General features: G+C 37.2%; 1 protein-coding gene across 1 annotated transcript; it reads right to left on the bottom strand.

Moving 5' to 3' along the window:
- Nucleotides 1-726: 726 nt before the first annotated feature.
- On the bottom strand, nt 727-11,707 carry fndc5a (fibronectin type III domain containing 5a). Its single transcript, XM_082154919.1, has 6 exons — nt 11,388-11,707; nt 7,364-7,479; nt 7,035-7,233; nt 6,379-6,468; nt 3,412-3,578; nt 727-1,460 (listed from the first exon to the last, which is right to left on the bottom strand). The coding sequence occupies exons 1-5, from the start codon at nt 11,458-11,460 to the stop codon at nt 3,439-3,441; spliced, it is 618 nt and encodes a 205-aa protein (XP_082011045.1). The 5' UTR covers nt 11,461-11,707; the 3' UTR covers nt 727-1,460; nt 3,412-3,438.
- Nucleotides 11,708-20,823: the final 9,116 nt, after the last annotated feature.

The following is a 20,823-nucleotide window of genomic DNA, read 5'->3' as shown; positions in this document are numbered from 1 at the left end:
GCATTGATAAGAGCAGGGAGAGCAGCAATTTACCTATTTATTAACTTTATTAATTAATAAAATAACCCTTATGGCTAACAGAACAGAACCAACATGAATGTATTGCAGATATCATTAATTCAAGATTTTAAAGTAGAACATAATTCGAGAATTTATTAGAATTACTGAGTGACGAGAGGAGGAGCTGGGGAGAGAGGAGGAGCTGGGGAGGGAGGAGGAGCTGAGGAGGGAGGAGGAGCTGGGGATGGAGGAGGAGCTGGGGAGGGAGGAGGAGCTGGGGAGGGAGGAGGAGCTGGGGAGGGAGGAGGAGCTGAGGAGGGAGGAGCTGGGGAGGGAGGAGGAGCTGGGGAGGGAGGAGGAGCTGGGGAGGGAGGAGGAGCTGAGGAGGGAAGAGGAGCTGGGGAGGGAGGAGGAGCTGGGGAGGGAGGAGGAGCTGAGGAGGGAAGAGGAGCTGGGGAGGGAGGAGGAGCTGGGGATGGAGGAGGAGCTGGGGAGGGAGGAGGAGCTGGGGAGGGAGGAGGAGCTTTTGAATGGGCTTTTATTTATTTATTATCTTAAGTTCTGTTAAGAAATTTGTCCATTTCTATTTTTTTTTTTTTAAATGTTTTATTTTTATTCATTAATTTTAGTACGTCAACTTAATTACTTCTGTAAGTTTTTTAAGTATGCATCTAATATTTATTTTTTTATTTAAACTTTATTTCAATTACCAGAAATAATTTTTTTATGGTTTTAGTTAATAATAACAACACTTAGCTTCAATGTAAGTCAAATCTGACTGTCTCTACAAAGAGTTACATGATTAATATCACAAATTTGTCTAGAAATTGTTCAGAATCTTAAATATTTCTCATTCACTTCATTATAACTTTGTTTGAATTATTTCAACTTTATTTATTTCCAGGTTTATCTGGTATTTTAAATGTGGTTTCAGACATTTGAACCCCAATGTATGTCCTCCATTTAGTTGCTTACTACAGATGTACTTTACTTTAAAAGCCTTCATCACCATTGGATAGCAGAATGTGGATCATGCCATTTGAAAAGGGTAAAGAGGAAACCAGATAAAGAAGCCAGGCTCAATGTTTTCGAGTTTAAATCAGAGTGGTTCTGATGAATGGGTGCGCATCTCAGTTGTTTGTAAAGTGATAAAGAGAGGGTCTTTTCCCCCTGCTTTTCATTCAGAGGCTTTTCTCCTGTCCCCGCACAGCCTCACATGTGGCCTTGTCTCCGAACCGCTGGAGAAAAAAGTTCACCTTTCAGGCGCTCACTGTGCCCGCAGGATTATCCCAGCTGTCATCAGGAATCTTCCAAAATTCCTGGTTTCTGTTTTGAGGATGAGCACATACGCCGTTCTGTAGGCCCATGGTAAAAGCAGAATCCTTTGAAACTCATAACAATTCCTGTCACACTTTGATAATGTTCACAGATGGCGTTCGGTTATTGTTGTTCTTGGGGAACTGTGGAGATAGAAGCAGATGTCTAATGTTAGTGAGAGGATTCGAGCGTTCAACACAGAACATGGTGGAGTAATGGTGAAAGAGGCGAAAGTATGGCAACATAATTAAACCCTATTCCATGATCATTATTTTAAACCGTATCACATTTAGTCCAATCCCATGCAAGACGATTATTAATTATATATATATATATATTTTTTTTTTTCACTATTGAAGTGTTGATTTAAAAAAAAAATACAGCAGTTTAGTCTTTTATAGTTATATTGTGTGATGTGATGTTATGTTAGGTGATGTGATGCTCTATTGAAATCAAATGTACTGTAAAACGTAGGTTACACTTTATTTCGATAGTCCACTTTAGACATTCTGCTAATGCTGCCTTCTTGTGCATTCAGGAAATGTCCTTCCTCCCGGCTTATTCTTGGGAAAATCTTATTAAAGCCATAATTATATTTAGTGGTCCACATTCATTGACAATCATATAAACAATCACTGCGCTATAGTCATAGTCAGCTATAGTATATTATATAGCTATTAGCTATACAGCTATATAGTATATATATAGTATATACAAATCTGGAATTTCGGTCAAATACAGGCAATTTTCGCTGCGTATGAAACATTCAGTATGCTTCAAATGATTATTCATATATGTAAATAATATGCACTATTTGGTAACACTTTATTTTACAGTGTCCTTGTTACATATGTTACATGTACTTACCATAGCAATAACAGTAAATTATGCATAATTACATGCAACTAACCCTCAACCAAATCCTAATCATACCCTAACCCTATAGTTAGTGCATGTAGTTAATATTACTCAGTACTTAAATATATAATTACACTGTAACAATGACACCTTAAAATAAAGTGTAACCCACTATTTTAACAGAAAGAAAAGGTGATGTAGCTGTTGTGGAAAAACTAATAAAGAACACCAGTCACAGCAGCAATCGTTCTCCCCTCCGCAAAGTTTAAAGTTTATAGCCCGCCCAACTCTGGGAATTGGGTATCAAAATGATCGCCTTGAGAGGGCGTTCATGTCCAATTTTTAACTAGGAAATTTGCATTTACGATTACTCCGATAGCACGCGAAGGCAGCATGAATACAAAGTTCTGAAATGAAACTCTAGATGGCGCAGGCTGATAGGTCTTTAACTCAATCTGCTTGCAATCACATCATCTCTATAGGGCACATCTGATTGGTTCCTGCTATATCAGCAGCCAATGAGCTCGCTGCTCAACCTTCAAATACTTAGTCAGCATTTGCTGTAGCAGATGCAGTGTGCTTTCAGAAGCCCTCCACCTTTCCCAGCTCCACCTGTATAAATCTGCTACGGGTAATTTATGAATGCTAAATTGTACAGCAGCGGCATGTCTTACTTGCTCACAGCAGCAGTGTAGCAGATCTATTCCGCCAAGACCAAATATATCAACATTGTCATCCTCATTTCCATGCCAAACACTCAAGAGAGCTGTCATGACAGAACTATAAGGTTATAATATAACTTTGCAACTACTGTACATGTCAGCTAACTCTCTTTAATTTGCAACTACAAGTCAACTAACTCTCATTAGACTAGAGTATTAGTAGACTGTTAGGTTCGGGTTAGTAGAATAAGTTGACGTACTTGCAAAGTTATAGTCAGTAGAATGTCTGTTGAGGAGCATCAGGATAAAGTTATAGCAGATATTAAGCAGACTGTCTACAAATACTCTAATGACTGCTAGCTGACATGTAGTTGCAGAGTTACTTATAGTTAGTAGAATGGACAAGTTGCTACCAAATTGCATTATGGCAAGTGCATTTATAGCTAATCCTATGAAAATAAGACTTTATATATAATGTTTACTGAGAAAATGATGCTTATATTGTCTTTTTTAGACATGAAATGAAATGTAAATGGAGTTTGGCAGGAGTTATAATTCAGGACGGTTCACCTGCCTAGTGTGGACTCTCTTTGGGTGGTGGTTATACCTTACTGCGCAGCAGACCCCCTGATGGATGCTCAGGCGTACTGCACTCAGACGAGTTCTTGGCTTTGTCCTTGTTATTGTTTGGCTCGTTGTCTTTGATGATGTCGTACTGGCGGCAGAAGAGCGCGATCACACCTGAAAGAGACAAAATGACATGCACCCCGAATGCAGAGTGTGTCAGATGCTATTTAAACTAAGTGTAACACTAATTTACACAAAGTGTAAAGAGCAAATAAAAGTTTTTTCTTTGCACTAAGTGTAAATAGTTGTTAAATGCTAAATTGTATAATTAGTGCAAATTGTGGCAGAAAGTATTTACAGCTCAGTGTATTGTAGTACATTATAAAACTCGATGCAATAATAACAAGATATTCAGCGTATATGATTATATTGATTAAATGTCACAGTGTCTGGTTTGTGTTTCCCCGGGTGTCCACTAGAGGTCCTTGTCCCCCACGGTGTCATTCTCTCATGCACTACATTTCCCATCATCCTGTTCTGTCTAATCATTGATCATTGCACACAGTTGTTTCCCGTCACCTTGTTAGTATCTGTGTATAAATACCCTGTCTGTTTCAGTCCATGTCACGGAGTCGTTGTTTAATGTTGATACACTTTGAGGTCTGTTTTCTAGTCTGTTCTTGTTTCTTGGATTGCTTATTTGGATTTTGACCCCTGCCTGAATGACTACGAGATTGGATTACACTTTAATAAACCTACTGCTATTGGATCTACTGTTTCCCGTGTGTGTCCGTGACATTAAAACCATAAATGGATGCTGCCTTATGGGACATTACTTGTACTTGGCATCACCTCCCCTAAATCTACTCCCACCCCCACCCGTTAAACACTTAATTCCCACTATTAAATACCAGTTAGGCACTTTATTTGTACTGTTCTTGATTGTTATTTAAAATAAATGCCACTCCGAGGGTATAAGCGACGGGAAAAGGGAGAAGAATGAGTTTGTTAAAAGCTGGATTCGAACGGGTCGGTAGTGCCAAAAGCTAAAGCCACCCGCCTTATATTCTCTACGCCACCACAGATTTCAATCAGGTAATGGTGGGCGTAAGTGTAAATATATTCTGTAAATACTAAATAGACACTCTGTTTAACGTATTATCATAATCACAAACACACTGGCTTATAGCGCAAATAGTTTTAACATTTACTGCACTTTGTTGTTCTTCTAGTTATTTACCTATGAATTAGAAGTCTCGCACATTCACAGAAAATAGTTTGCGTTCACGTTTTAAAATAAGATGGATAGATAAATGCTGTTTCTCTCAATGTACTGTTCATTTAGCCATGTGATTGTAATCCCTGTTGTCTATTAACTGATTGTGTACCATATGGATTATGGTTGCAGTTAATGCGTATTTTAAAGGCTGGAATACACCAAACAAATGAAAACACTAGGGATCTTGCCGATATTGTAGAGAAAAACTGCTAAAAGAAAAACACTAAGGCTGCCTTTCCACGATCTCCGACATTTGCATAAGTCTGTTGGATTCTGATTGGTTGTCAATGTTGTTTCCATCTAAAAAAAAAGAAGTGATTCCAATGATATCGCTACTCTGTGCTGTTATATTTGAGTTTAATTGACTTTCTTCAATTAAACAAAGACAAAACTGAAGTTATTGCGTTTGGAAACAAAGATGAAGTTCTCAAGGTGAACGCATACCTTCTCTCTAGGGGTCAAACAACTAAAAATCAAGTCAGGAATCTTGGTGTGACACTAGAGTCAGACCTTAGTTTCAGTAGTCATGTCAAAGAAATAACTAAATCAGCATACTATCATCTGAAAAATATTGCAAGAATTAGATGCTTTGTTTCCAGACAAGACTTAGAGAAACTTGTGCATGCTTTCATCACCAGCAGGGTGGATTATTGTAATGGACTCCTCACTGGCCTTCCCAAAAAGACCATAAGACAGTTGCAGCTCATACAGAACGCTGCCGCCAGGATTCTGAGCAGAACCAGAAAATATGAACTTATCACACCAGTCCTCAGGTCTTTACACTGGCTCCCAGTTAGATTTAGGATTGATTTCAAAGTATTATTACTGGTATATAAATCATTCAATGGCCTAGGACCTCAATACATTGCAGATATGCTCACTGAATATAAACCCAACAGATCACTCAGATCATTAGGATCATATCAGCTAGAAATACCAAGGGTTCACTCTAAACATGGTGAGTCTGCTTTTAGCTATTATGCCAGCCACAGCTGGAACCAGCTTCCAGAAGAGATCAGATGTGCTCCTACAGTGGTCACATTCAAATCCAGACTCAAAACACTTCTGTTTAGCTGTGCATTTACTGAATGAGCACTGTGCCGCTGTTCGTCCGACTGTACTGTATTGTATTTCATTTTATTTTTCTAAACTGTTTTAATTATTCTTGTTTCTTTTTATTATTTTAATTTCTTCTATGTAAAGCACTTTGAATTGCCATTGTGTATGAAATGTGCTATATAAATAAACTTGCCTTGCCTGCCTTGCCTTATAGCTGTGGTGTGGACTGCTATTCTTTTGAATTTAGGATGATTTTTATAACAATATCTTTTTTAGGAAAGAGTGGGTGTGGCCATATGATTGTGTACCTGTACATATGATCACATGATTGTGTAGGGGTGCATGAATGTGTTCATTATGCTGCTTTATATGGCAAACTTAATTGTTATCATATGATTTCAATTTATTATCATAATCATAAACACAATGGTTTGTAGCACAAATGCTTTGACCGGTCACTGCACTTTGTAATTCTAATGAATCGGAAGTCTCGCACATTCACAGAAAATACTGGTGGTGGATTGTCTAAAGCTAGAAACTCCTCCTCCAGACTGTAAAGCGGTGTAGTGTTTTCCAGCCTTCATGGAAGTGGATTGAAGCCGGATTTGAGAGATGTTGTGATGGTCCAGAGCTCACCTGCCCACATGATCAGAACCACCACGATGATGATGATCTCTCCAGCCCTGAGCTGAGCGTTCTGCCCGACTTCCTCCATGGTGACTTCGTCTGGCAAGGATACAACGACATTATTAGTGGTATGTCAAACATTGATTATAAATAACGTCTAGACCTAATGGTTTTATAACTATCCCATATTTTTTATGATCACATTTTCATTAGTAATTCATACTGAAAAATTTAAAATTATTAAAATCTACTCATACAGCAGTTTAATTTAATTATGCTTCAAACTAATTTAAACTTCAAACTACTTTAAACTTTAAACTACTTTAAACTTCTTCAAACTTCCTTGTCCGGCTTTCTCAAGCCAACTTAAAGTTTGTCTCGACAAACTTTTTTATCTAGTTCATACTAAAAAATAAAAAATAATTAAAATCTACTCATACAGCAGTTTAATATAATTCTGCATCATGTTTGATACCTCAATTACATTTTAAGGAATTAAATTGGAGTCAATATAAATTCTTCCATTTTAATTTTTTTTTATTTCAATGAAGTGCAACCCTTGTACTATTATATCAGAGAGCTACTTATTCATTAGCTGTGCACTTCTATGTATTTCAAACTATCGTATTGTGGTGATGTGTGTTTATTAGTGTTTGTGTCAGTACCTTTGCTTTTAGAGGCCTGTGTTTCTGCTTCTTTGGGGGTTTTGAAAAGCAGCGGTTCACTGAGGGGACTCGATCCGCTTATACTGATAGACTGAACATGCACAATATAGTCCGTATCTGCCTCCAGATCCCACAATGCACAGCTCCTCGTGGTAGTGTTCACTTCTTGGATAAAGCGCAGCATGCGAACGTCTTTTTTCTGTTATGGATAGATAAAACTAGTATTTTAACCAAATGCTTTCTCTTTTGTGAGATGCTTTCTACTAATGAAAATGAGTGCTGAGTGTGTGACCTTTCCTTTCTCTCTCACACACACATCTTCTGATTACCTGTTGTGTGATGGCAAAGCCGATGACTGGCTCTCCGTCCGGGGTGTCCCATGTCACCACACCTGAGCTGCCCTTTAAATCTCTGATGGACACGTTCACTGGAGCAGCCAAACTGTCTGAGAAGAACAGAGAGCAATCCAGACACTTCATTCAAATAATCTTCACAACAGCAGACCTCTGATCCAGTTAAAGTGAGCTCAAGTTCTTACTCTCTGACATGAACTTAGTTACAGATCTGACAGATCAACATGTACCCCTTTTTATTTTTTTAAATGCACATTCGTGCTCTTATTTATCTACACTTATCTCATTTTTGTTTCTTTATAATGAGTAAAAATAGAAGTTTAATTTTTAGTTTGACTTTTTTTGCTAAATGAACTGAGTAGGATCCCAGTCTTTTAGCTATTTCAGTTCTCATATGAGCCCCAGTTCTCTTTTGCGTCATGTTGACCTGTAATATAACGTGTAGGTGTTTGTGTGTGTTTGTTGAAGTGTTCTCAGGTTTGTTGAATGAGTGCTGTGTGCTTCAGAGAGCTCAAGCGCCGTTCTTTCTCTTCTCTGTTTAGACGCCACTGTTTCACACACATTGGGTTAAAATGCTATTTCTAGAAGATAGAGGACGTGGTAATGAAGCCGTTTGGAGGGATGATGTGCGAGAATCTCACCCACCAGTAGGATTTATGGCGGCCCAGATAAAAAAAAAATTGTTTTATGCATATAAGCCCCTCTATGCCTACATGTCAGGTGATTGACAAAAATTGTTTGTAGTGTATTGCTACAGTGAGCAGGGAATCTTAGTAAGTGTAAATGGATTGCATTCATGTTTTATGCATAGGTCTCTGAAACACCAAAATGAAGCTATGCACTTCTTCCCCTAGCATTTTAATCCTTTATGAACTACAGTATCTGTGAACATTTGAAGATGTAGAAATCTTTTGAGATTTTTTTGTATATATATATATATATATATATATATATATATATATACACATATATATATATGTGGAAAATCATCCCTATTTTGTCTTCACTAGCTGCATTCATTAACACTATGATCAGAGTAGTGCGACTCATGAATGACTCTTAGAAACAAGTACTCAATGTCAAATTTGAATCGTTCTAAACACTCTCTCATTGAATCAGTATGAGTGGTTCTTGTCTTGCTCAACAGCAAGCCGTTATTTTTAGAGTTTAGAAATGTTACTTACTGTGTTGCGTACTGAAAAAAATATTTTCAATCAGAAACTGCTAATAAATTTCATGAATTCATGAATTGAAGTACAATTACAAAGAAATGGAACATTGAATTAAACATGACATTTTTAAGTAGAAAGATTAAAAAAGCATTTTCTTGTAAAATTTTATCCACTGATCTTTATTTTATTTCCAACTCTTAATTTTGTTTTTACAGTGTGTGTACATAAGGCTTGTACGACTTCCTACAATGCTTTTTAACATGTCTTATATGCACAAACTTTCTTTAGTGTGTAATGTTGCTGTTTGCTCTTGAATAAGGTCTGCAAAGTCCCTCCAGTGGGAGTTCTTCTCCATATCAGTGTCACTGTTTCTGAACTCCCTGAAATGCCTCCATGGTAGTCCTGAGTTTTCTTCAGGGAACGAAAACATCACAATATTCATCATTTAAATAATTCCCGGACAAGGCATACGCAAAATAAAGGGGCGGGGCCTTGTTGAGTTAGTTAGCAGTGTGTTGAAACTGTCGGTTATGGTTAGGGATATTTCCCAGACACACTTGAATTGTTGACCAATCACAACACACTGATCCAGCCGACCAATCAGAGCACACTGCGCTTTTCAAAAGGAGGGGCTTCATAGAGACAGGAACTAAACAGAGGGGTGTTTCCCAAAGCCAAATATAGTCACAAGTTATGTTGTTACCAATAGAGTTCAATGGAACTTGTGGCCATAGCATTACTGACAGACTGGAAATAGAGGTGCTGCACCAATGTCAAATATGTGGAAAATCATGTTTGTTTTGAACATTTAAGCATGAAAACCTTTTCTAGTAGTATAACAAGGACATAATAGGTCCCCTTTAAAGAAAGAGAGAAAACAGTTGTACCACTTTCTCTTGGACCATGATTCTCTTCAAACTGAAAAATGACCATGGAAGTGCCAGTTTATGCTAATGCATGCTGAAAATGTGTACATGCATTTGTCTTCTGACATATTTAGAAGATGACACATAAAATCAAGCTTGTGTAGCTAGAAGCATCTGTCGAGTATGTTTCGGCATAATAGCTCCCTGAGACATACTTGATATGGTGCATCTGTTTGGTGCTTGTAGTAAATCGACTTCTCTATAGGCTGTAGAACGGCATTCTGGGAGCAATAGCATTCACATGCTGTTGAATTATAAATGAAGCACCCCACATAGATGTAGAAGACGGGCTGGAACACATAAACCTGACACTTAATTCCATTCACTTGTACACTTTATTGTGATTTGTTCGGACATTGATTCAGAAATCATTACAATGTAGATATATCTATCTAAAGACATCTGCATTAAATTCATTACAAAACATTATTTTACAACACTTTAAATTGATAATGATTTCTGTGTTTTTTTGAATAAATAGCCATGCTTAATACGGTGATGTTATATATTTTATTCTGGTAAGCTCTAGGTTGTTTAATTTAATCTCCTTACAAAATCAATTGAGACTGTATAAAATAAAGAATGGCCCAATCTAGAAAACAGATCAAGAGGATTGTAATAAAGGAGGAACAAAATGAAAGAAGGCTTTGGAGTGAACAACATAATGTTCCTCTGAGGGTTTTGACTTTAATTTTGTTCAAAGCCTCGCTATGAACCGTTAGATTTCTTTTGAGTTTATGCAACTGTTTTACACAAAATTAATAAGCCACATGAAGTCATTACAGTGGGTTTACCGTGTGAGGGCAGTTTCATAGGTATGAAACAATATAGTTCATTAGCTGTACGCTATTTATAGTTGTCAAGTAATGTCGCAATATGATGGGAGCTATCTGTTTTATAAGAAATAGTGCCGTTTCAACAGATACTGTAAAACTCTAGTTGTCATTGCAGTACTAGTGAGTGTGAGTGTGTGTTTGTGAGGGAAAATGCATATTTTAACTTAATATGGAAACAAGTTGGTGCTGATAGCAATGCATGAACTGTTTATGGAAGAGATTCACCACAAATTCTCATTTTGTGTTTCACAACATACTGGCTTGTGACAAGACTGTGAATGATGACATAATGTGCATTTTTGGGTGAACTATTCCTTTAAGCCGTTCATCACATCATATTATTTTTACTATGCTGACCTGATTTGCTCAGCCACGTGCTTCGGCCTTTATTTTTGCATATTTTTGCATATTCTCGTCTTCTCTGCCACAGTTAATTTCAGTGTTTAATGCTTTTCCCTAAAGTAAACCGGCAACGTATTTTCTACTGAAAGCTCAACCTCCTGTCACTGGAGCCTCTAAAAGCATCAAGGAACTGATGGCTGCAGCTGCCAAAGCCTGTTTACATCCTGATTCATGGCTTTTCCCACTTTACTAGGGGTTGAATATGGTGCATTAAGATATAAAATTTATAGCCCATTAAGTTGAAGTAGGTTGTAGTAGTTTGGATTTATTATTTTGCTGCTTCTGGCTGCATTAGAGGAGGCTTCTTTATGGTGCAGCATTAATGTGTCCTGCTAAAATTAGGTGGTGACAGAATCACTTTAGCATCTATCACTTAGTGTCTTTCTCTAATTGCACTTTGAAGAGATTTGCATGCCAAATCATCTGAAAACTATTAAAAAAATATATGAATATATTTAATATTGAATACTGCAAAAACAATATTCGTAATTTCAAATAGCCTACACAAGGCACATTGTCTGCTGTGTTCCCCAGGCTCTCCACATCACATCATTACACATGCCACATGTGCCCACAATGCCTCGTCGGATGTCATAATTAATGGGATGTGCAACAGTCCCCAGAAATGCATTAGTTTTAATGGCATGGAATCTTGTAAACTTACCAGCCAAGACCCACGACGCCCCGAAACAGCTGAACAGAAGGAGCATCGATGTGGGCATGAAGACCCTCCTCATCCTCTCCACGCTGGCTGGATGTGAATGTCTCGCATTCACGTCGATGAATGTCTGAAGCTCTGTGTTTCAGCTCCACACACCAGCTCTGCTTCAGTTACATCGTTCAGCACAGTGGATGTTCATATGAACACATTTAAACGGAGGCATTCCTTGTCTTCGCGATTTTTCATACGGCTGTCATGCAGCCTACCTGATGCAAGCCTGAAGAGACTGACTGACTGAAGGAGAAAGAATGTGGAGAGCCTGTAGCATCTCTCTCTCTCTCTCTCTCTCTCTCTCTCTCTCTCTCTCTCTCTAATCGGCACACACACACACTCGCACTCTGATTCTTATTATGCGTCTCTCTTAAATTCGAATTTATTTGCTCATCGGTCATTTTTCCATTGTCATCTGGCGATATAATTTCAATTATATAGGCTATTCTTTTATTTAAAGGGTTAGCTCACCCAAAAATGAAAATTCTGTCAGTAATGACTCGCCCTCATGTTGTTCCAACCCCGTAAGACTTTCGATCTTCGGAACACAAATTAAGATATTTTTGATGAAACCTGAGAGCTGGCTCACACCTTCATAGGCTTCTATGTATTCGATATCTGCCAATCGATTAAAGAAGGAGTGATTAAGTATTTAATTGAATTTAAATAGTAGCATATAGAAGAAAATGGAAGCCTAACATTAAAGTGTTAACCCCTTTTTTCTTACATTGACCTCATTTACATGCACACAATTTTCCAATCAAGATCTATATTATGCTAATGGTTTTCCAATTCATATTCATGCACAATTCATATTAACTCTTCCATGCCAGCGTTTTAACAAAAAAAGTTGCCAGCAACCGCCAGCATTTTCTTAGCATTTTCACAAAAGTTTCATGACCCCCATAATATTTTAGTGTATGCATATCTGAACATTCAATATATCAAAATAAAGAACCTTTATTTTAAAGACCCTCTGCTTTTAAACAACAACAACAAAACCCCCAGTTTTATAGCGTTACGTCACGTCGCAATGCATTGTGGGAATCACAGTACGGAAGTAGATGTAGGCTACTGTAGTAGGTCATTAAAATTGTAACGTTGGTCATTTTATAATATTAGGTTTAATTTAGGTTATTTTAAGGAAAATGGTTCAGTATTGCTGTATTGTGAACTGCTGTAATCGGTCTAACTTCATGCATTCCTTTTTTATCAACACTTGAATATGGATGAGTTTCATAAAAAAGAAAACTACATTTTGAGCAAAAAGCGGAGAAAATAGCGTTGTTTTTCAAAGACTGTCTGGATCGGATTCAGAATGATGATCAAAACACAGATGGAGTAGATCGAGTCCATCAACACCCCCAAAGCTTCACAGTCCTAAAGCTCGTCCTGGTAACATTACATTCGGTAACATTAAGCAGTTTTAATTTAAATGCCTTTTAATGTTTGATGTTCGTGTTATTTTACTTATGCAGATATGCTATCACCAGGGGGGCAGTCATTCGGAAAAAATTGAAGCTTCGCCAGGCGCCGCCATTGATTAGCAGACCATCACCTGCTGTTAGCATTCCATCGACTCCCATTCATTTTGACGTCACTTTGACAGCGAATAACTTTACATCTGAGGCGTTTAAAGACTCCATTTGTTCATTATTTATTTCTAAAGAAACACGAAAATGTATAAAAGGCTCCATTACCTTGTATCTTACGTTATGGCCCCGTAGAAGCAGTTTTTGTAAAAGTAGGCTAACGATTGCTTCATAACCACGCGACTCTCTGTCGCACAGTAGAGAGATTACCGTAAGGACAGGAGGAGAAGCTCGCGAGCAATCGGGGGGACGTGGAGGCAAAATGACAAAGTAATTCATCAGAATACTTAGCAAAAGTTGCTCCTGCTCCAAGCTCATGGACACCTCCTACTCACACTCTCCGTCTCTGCAAGTTTCGGAAGGGAATGATTCAGATTTCTCTTGGCACAGTTACTAGAAGACAGACGGGTTGCTCACGTCACATCTACGTCGTCAAGCTCAGTTTGAGTCTGCGCAGTACGCTCGACCATCAGGAAGAGAGAGCTTCTAATTGACTTCACCTTTCTCCATTGAATCCAATGGGGTCGCTGTGTCCATTTCTTTTACTGTCTATGGCTATCACTTGTTTCTGCTTCTTCTTCGCCTGTGTTTTGATCAGGAGATTCAGTACTCTTTCAGAAGATGTGTAATAGCGCCCCCTATACCGTAAAACAGTGAAAACGTGGAAAGAGTTAATATCGAAATATGACCATATTCTGTATTCTATATAAGAGTTCAGATGCAAAAGCCTCTAAGTGCCATCTGAAATTTTCTTCTAGAATGATCATTTTTATCAAGCTCGTATATTTAAGTTCAGTAATTTCACTTAAATGAAAATTAATAGGTAATCTTCATTGCCATTTAAGTGAAATTACTGAACTTAAATACGGTATACGAGCTTGATAAAAATGATCATTCTAGAAGAAAATTTCAGATGGCACTTAGAGGCTTTTGCATCTGAACTCTTCATATATAGACTGACTGACATGTAAAGTGACCGACTTTCATTTTATACATCTAGGGTCGGATTATCTGAAAAAGCTGATAGCACAATAATAGACTGCTGTGGAAAACAATTAATTCAAATAATAGCGCAGCAGTCTTAATGCGTGTACCGACTTTGTGATTTCAGTCCATCCAAAAGTGATAAGCACAGGTTATTTCACAGACAATACCCAGTGGTGCTCATGAATGTCTATGCTCTCTTCTTCAGCATGAGGCCTGATAATGATTGACAAGCGGAGTATAATCTCATTACTGAAGTCATTCACTCGTGTTCGCTGTGACACTTCAACACGAGTTCAGAGACATGCAGAAACACACACAAACAAATGAGAGGTTTGGACATCTTCTCGATGGAAATGTCAGCCTGTGAGAGATTCTCCCAACGCTTCTTACACAGCAGGAAGAACTAAAGAAATGAAATGAGTCTGGATTAGCCACACAGTGACAGACAGCACAGGCGGAAAGCTTCTTCTGTCCAGAGCTGAGCTGTGCAATGGCAATTTATTACACCCTTATTGAACATCCGAAATGAATATACCTTGTAGAGGTCATGCCTCGGCGGGTCGGCACGGTTTTAGAGGAACAACAGCATATTAGGTGGGTGGTCATAATGTTTTGGCTCATCAGTGTGCATATATTTTGTTCCTGCAAACTCCATCTAAAGTTATTTTAAACAGTATTTTGCTTTTTATAATTATTATGTGCATGCTGATATTCGTATGCACATAATTCGTAAAAAATAATTTGTCACATGTCAGAACTGTTTATTCTCATATACAAAAGATTCAGATTCATATGAAATGTTATCTTAAAATAACTCTTTATGCATTATAACATTCAATAGATTACAAATGCATACATTTCATGTCTAATTAAATGAACAAAATTGAGCTTTTTTCCATATTCTGGTTTCTGCAACAGTGAAACTCTTCAATTTGATTCCCAGCTTGTAGACTTTTCCTGATCCCGTCCCCTCTCTCTCTCTCTCTCTCTCTCTCTCTCTCTCTCTCCCACTTCTTTTCCTGTCTACATACTGTCCTATCATGATAAAAGGCAAAAATGCCAAAAAAAATCAATCTTCAAACTGATACTGCAGCTCCATCCACACAGTGAAGAGAATCAGCATCTTGTAAGCCACTACATCAGCTTCTCTCATCATGGGGTTGGGGGAACGTGAACTCCCTGAACTTGAGCTTGCATGCCTCTAACTCTCCATATTAAATCTTTGATTTGTTACATCACAAGCCACAGCGATTCTCATCAAACCTCCCGGCCTTCACCTCTCGCTGTCTCCTGGGTGTTTCTGGGCATCTGAAATCAGGACATCAGGAACACTGAGTCTCTTACTGCCTGTGTGTGTGTGTGTGTGTGTGTGTGTGTGTGTGTGAGGCAGGACTCCTGACCTCTACAGATGTAACAGGAAGTTCTCAGAAATGCTGACATCATACTTCCCTCATCTCGTTAAAATGTATGATTTGGCATCAGTGACTGTCGTGTGTGTGTGTGTGTGTGTGTGTGTGTGTGTGTGTGTGTGTGTGTGTGTTCTTTTCCAGACAGCAGGTGTGTGACATTCGAGGTATGTGCTGATCAGTTGTGCTGTTAGTCTTTATGGGCAACACTTTACAGTAAGGTTACATTAGTTAATCACGAAAACACTTCTAAAGCTTTTATTAATCTTAGTTAATGTTAATTTCAACATTCACTAATACATTATTATTCAAAAGTTGTTAATCTGTTAATGGAATTTATACCATGGTCTGGCTGCAGGATGTCCATTAAAAAGTGATAGAGGACACCTAGTAAAGGAGTTCTGGTGAAACTGACTGTTTACCGTTCGAAATTAATAAATAAATGCGCTGGCTACATCAGTTGTGAGTAACCATAGCAACAGGCAGTAAACTGAAGGGTTCTACGAGCTGAGCGGACTATAAATATCTCCGGCCATATAGAAATAAACCGTCAGGCGTAACCAGGGAAACCAAGTTATTGTTTGTAAAAACTTTAGATTTCGATTGTAAAACTAATTAAAATATAAACTAATGTTTTAAAAATGTGTTATTTGGCAAGTGACCATGGTATAAGCGGGTTAATGCCCTTCGAGGTGTCCATTGTCAGTTATTAATGGACTTCGGCGGAGGCAACCGTCCTTCGCTGCGCGTCGGACGGTTCACGCCTCGCCGTCGTCCATTAAAGGACAACTCCAGTGAAAAATGAACCTTGGGGTAATTAACACATGGTTACCGAGTCGATCGTTCCCTGGGGTGCGTTTTCATGAAAATCGAATATAAAGTGTTTTATCTCTAAAAACAGATTAGCTCATAACACTAGTATATGGGGCAGAGAGTAAGTAAAAATAAATCGCTAGTTAATACCACTAACAAGGCTCAAAATAGCCTCACACTAACACGGTAGCATAATGAGGGTCCCTACATACAAAACGAAGCATGGAGAACTTTGTAAGTGTACAGACAGTTTAATAAGAAGATACTTTATAAAGCCAGTACATTACGCATTTACAGGCAGGATCCATCTTGGAAAACAGTATCGACTAGTCGAGCCACGAACGCCCTGCTACATTAGATTTCACAAACGTAATTCCTATCGACCAGCTCACGTAGCAGGGCGTTCGTGGCTCGATTAATCGAGTCTGTTTTCCAAGATGGATCCTGCCTGTAAATGCGTAATGTACTGTCTTTATAAAGTATTTTCTTATTAAACTGTCTGTACACTTACAACGCTCTCAATGCTTCGGTTTGCATGTAGGGACCCTCATTATGCTACCGTGTTAGCGTGAGGCTATTTTGAGCCTTGTTAGTGGTATTAACTTGCGATTTGTTTTTACTTACTCTGTGCCCCATATACTAGTGTTATGAGCTAATCTGTTTTTATAAATAAAACTCTTTACATTTGATTATCATGAAAACGCACCCCAGGGAACCATCGACTCGGTAACCATGTGTTAATTACCCCAAGGTTCATTTTTCACTGGAGTTGTCCTTTAATACCTGACAATGGACACCTCGTCGGGCATTAACCCTTACTTATTGTACATGAACTAACAGTGAGCACTTGTATTATTGTTAACTAACTTGTAACAACTGTATTGCTCATTGTTAGTCAATATACGTTAATACATTAACTAGCATTAGCTAATGAGCCATATTGTAAAGTGTTACCACTTTATTTCAAAATCTGTATTAGTCAATTTTAAATTAATATAGTTGTTTTTACCAAATAAATGTGAAATAGATTTTTATTTTATACTTTGTTTAGATCATCATAGTTTTAAACTACAAATATTTAATAAAATGAATATTGAAAGTCAGGGTCAAGAGTAAAACATGAATTAAATATATTTGATAAAAGGTAGCTATATTAAACAACCGTTTTATGCATTATAATAAAGTTTTAATGTGACCGTTATATAACAAAAAGAAAACAAAATAAATATCATAATTAATAACAGTGAACCCTTGGGACATAAAGTGCTTGAATTTCTGCCTCTGGCTTTGAATAATATTGTGTTCATTTATGTACCCATTTTCCCCCTATATCTCATATGTATTCCTCTAGTATTTCTTATGTTGGTGAATCGTAATGAGATTCTAGAAAAAAGCAATCCAATAGCTTATTGATTTATGAGATGCAAAGTTTTGTGTATTTGCTTATAAATGAGTGTGCATATGTAAATGTTTGTGCCTCTGTATGTGTTTATGTGACATGTTCTTGTGAAACTCAAATATGATATTTATGCATATTTTGGTTTTATTTATTCCTTCACTTTGCATATAGCTGGTTATTTATGGTGTGGAATTGAAATATTCTGTGTGTGTGTGTGTGTATTCAAATGCAAATATGGGATAAGAGCGTACATTCAGGTCTCATTTCACTGAGAGATTAATGAGTGTGAATTTGTGTCACTTCATTATATAACCCAAACGAAGCACACATGAGCCTTAAAACTCCAACATCTGTGAAGATCAGAGAGAATCCCACAATATTGCATTTCACGGAAGAGAAATGTAAGAGTCATATCTAAGTGGATACACACAGTCCGCATGAAGTTGTTAATTATTCCATTTTATATTATATATATATATATCAACACTTTTCTTGCTTCATCTGCAATTTTGGATTTTCTTCAGATTGTTGCAAAGCATTCATATATTCCCCATGTAGGACACATGTAATGCTGCCTTATTATTTAGGCATCTTATTAGGCAGCATAATCATGTTCAGGGGAAATTATTTGCTGAGCCGAACGAATAAAATACTTTAGAATTGTTCAAGTGTGTGTCATCTTCAGAGTCTCTCCTATCCTCATTTCAAGCATTCAACATCTGGTCCAGTTCTTTAAATGAATCAGGGATTGTATGTACAGACAGGGCCCATTAAAAAGAGTTTAATGTGATCGCTAGAGCATTCCAGAACATTCTATAAGAAGGTCACTGCCACTCATGGGCCGCTTCACTGTAGCACACTGCTAATGAACCAAGCAAAAAAAAAAAGAAAAAAAGAAAAACTGAGGGGAGAAGTTGCAATGAAAACAAAGCATTGTTTTATTTTATGAAATCATCATGAAGTGAGTAATACAGAAGCCACCTTTGTTTCTCTCCACTGCACAAGTTATCTTCTATATTGGGTCTTTGATGGTCCATTTGTGCACTCCACTTTTATCTGTTCCTGCAGTTTCTGAAGGATCATGTGTCCTCCATTCCTCTTCTGTCTGCTCATCTGTAATCGCTCATCATTAGGCCTCATTCATGTCATGTTTTTCCTCTACAGCTCTATGGTTCTCTGTCCATTTCATAAGGTTCTTCATACCTGGAGATATTTTGGTGGCCATTAGGTTTAACAACCACAAGCAATAACATCAGCAATAAGCATATGCATGCATTATATATGCATTTACTCGCTGTTCCAAAACCCTAAAAGAGAGAGAAAAGCATTTTAATAAAAAACTTTTTTTTTTTTTTTATGGGTGTTAACACTGATGTCATCTTTATATAAATATATTTTTTTAATGGATATGCACAATTTAAATCCAAAGTTTTTCTCTTATGGAAAAATTTACTAAAACTAAAAAAAAAATTATATATATATATGACTCATTTTCCAGTTAGCGGTGTATGCAAATTTTTGTCCAAACAAAAGGCTTTTAAAAAATAAATGTAAAATAAAAAAAGGATTTTAAAATAATCTTTTAAATCTTTTTAAAAAGTCTCATCTAAACTTTCTCTTTCAGCAGAATGCAAGTCAGATTCCAGAAGTACTCACAATAATAAATTGCATTCATTTTTGATTTTTACTATAATTTTAGGTATATATATATTTTTTTTTTTTTTTTTTTTTGCAAAGTAATAACTTTATCTATATTGTACAGACCTACCACTTGCAATTGTTAAGTTATAATATACACTTGTTGAAGAATTGTTTAATTGTTATTGATATTTATATATCCGCTTTATTTACAACTTCAAAACTTTTCTCCAAATTTTCAAATATATTTTGCTCGAATACAAAGTTTATGTGATTAATCTCTGAGCTGGTTAGTTTGGATCAAGAGTCTTTACTAAGTTTTTTCGATTTTTTTTTTTTTTTTTTTTGCTGCTTTAGACAGAAGCATTTGCTAAATGACTCACTGTGACTATCAGAGCAGATATTTATCATTAGACGGTAATGCTTTTACTGTTCCTACACAACAGGCCATGGGTCTTTTCTTCTCAACTCATTTTCCTCTTATCCAGCAGTGTAAACTCTTCAGACCTGTGCTCCTGTTACCGTTCATCCCGGCTCTCCCTGCTGTTATTAAAAAGAGATGCGAAGATCTGGTGAAGCTGTAGCCCGCAGGGGTTCCCATTCTGCTCCCAAATCCCACTGAAACAATTACATAAGCATCTGCTAAACTGAAAAAACATTCCTGTTAAAAGTGCCATTGTGCAGCAAAGAGACCTGAAGATAAAGAGAAGAGTTTGAGATGCAGAACTGACCTTATTAATCTTTCAGCATATTAATCATTTAATATCTCAGGTGGCTACAGTTGCATCTCTATATTTGGATGGTGAATCCCACACTTTTGAATTCTCATGATCCCAAACTTCCTTTCTTCATGTATCCTCTTCTGCATATGGTTTCATGGATATTTCTGAAGGTTATAAGTCCTTGTTTGTTGCTGGGGTTTTTTCATTGCTCACCACTAGAAAATCTGAATATGAGTTCTGTCAGGCCTTTTTTTTCTTCTTCCTTTTATTGAAATCTTAGCATTACAAAATGGATCACAATAGGATTCTGTTAAAGGTTTTATTAGCCGATATGTACAGTGTTGTAGATGTTGTAGATGTAGATGAGTATGTTAGATGTTTGCCCATGAAAGAACACTGAGGCCTGGTTTCACAGACAGGGCTTAGATTAAGCCAGGATTAGGCCATAGTTCAATTAGGACATTCAAGTACATTTTAAAAACATGCCTTCGATGTGCATCAATGGCACTGACATATTTTAAGATGCGTCATTGCTTTCGGTTAAAAAAAAGCTCAAACATGCATTTCAGTCTGAGACTATAGGCTTAAGTCTTGAAACTGGGGGATCAAGTGGCAACACATCTATTCGATGCGATTTTTTTTCATTTGGAATGTATAATTCCACATATATTATGGCTTTAAAATATTAACAAAATTTGAATCCACCATGATGCTTGCAGACTTCTGGTTTGGTGCCCAGAAACCAATTACTGTATGCAAATATGTCTTAAACCTTTCGTTGACTGAAACCAGCAGAAGGAGGAAAGAAAAACAGAACTTGATAAATATCAA

The sequence above is a fragment of the Leuciscus leuciscus genome (genome assembly GCF_965113295.1).
Source record: "Leuciscus leuciscus genome assembly, chromosome: 22".
NCBI lineage: Eukaryota > Metazoa > Chordata > Actinopteri > Cypriniformes > Leuciscidae > Leuciscus > Leuciscus leuciscus.
This window is presented reverse-complemented; position numbering and strand designations above follow the sequence as displayed.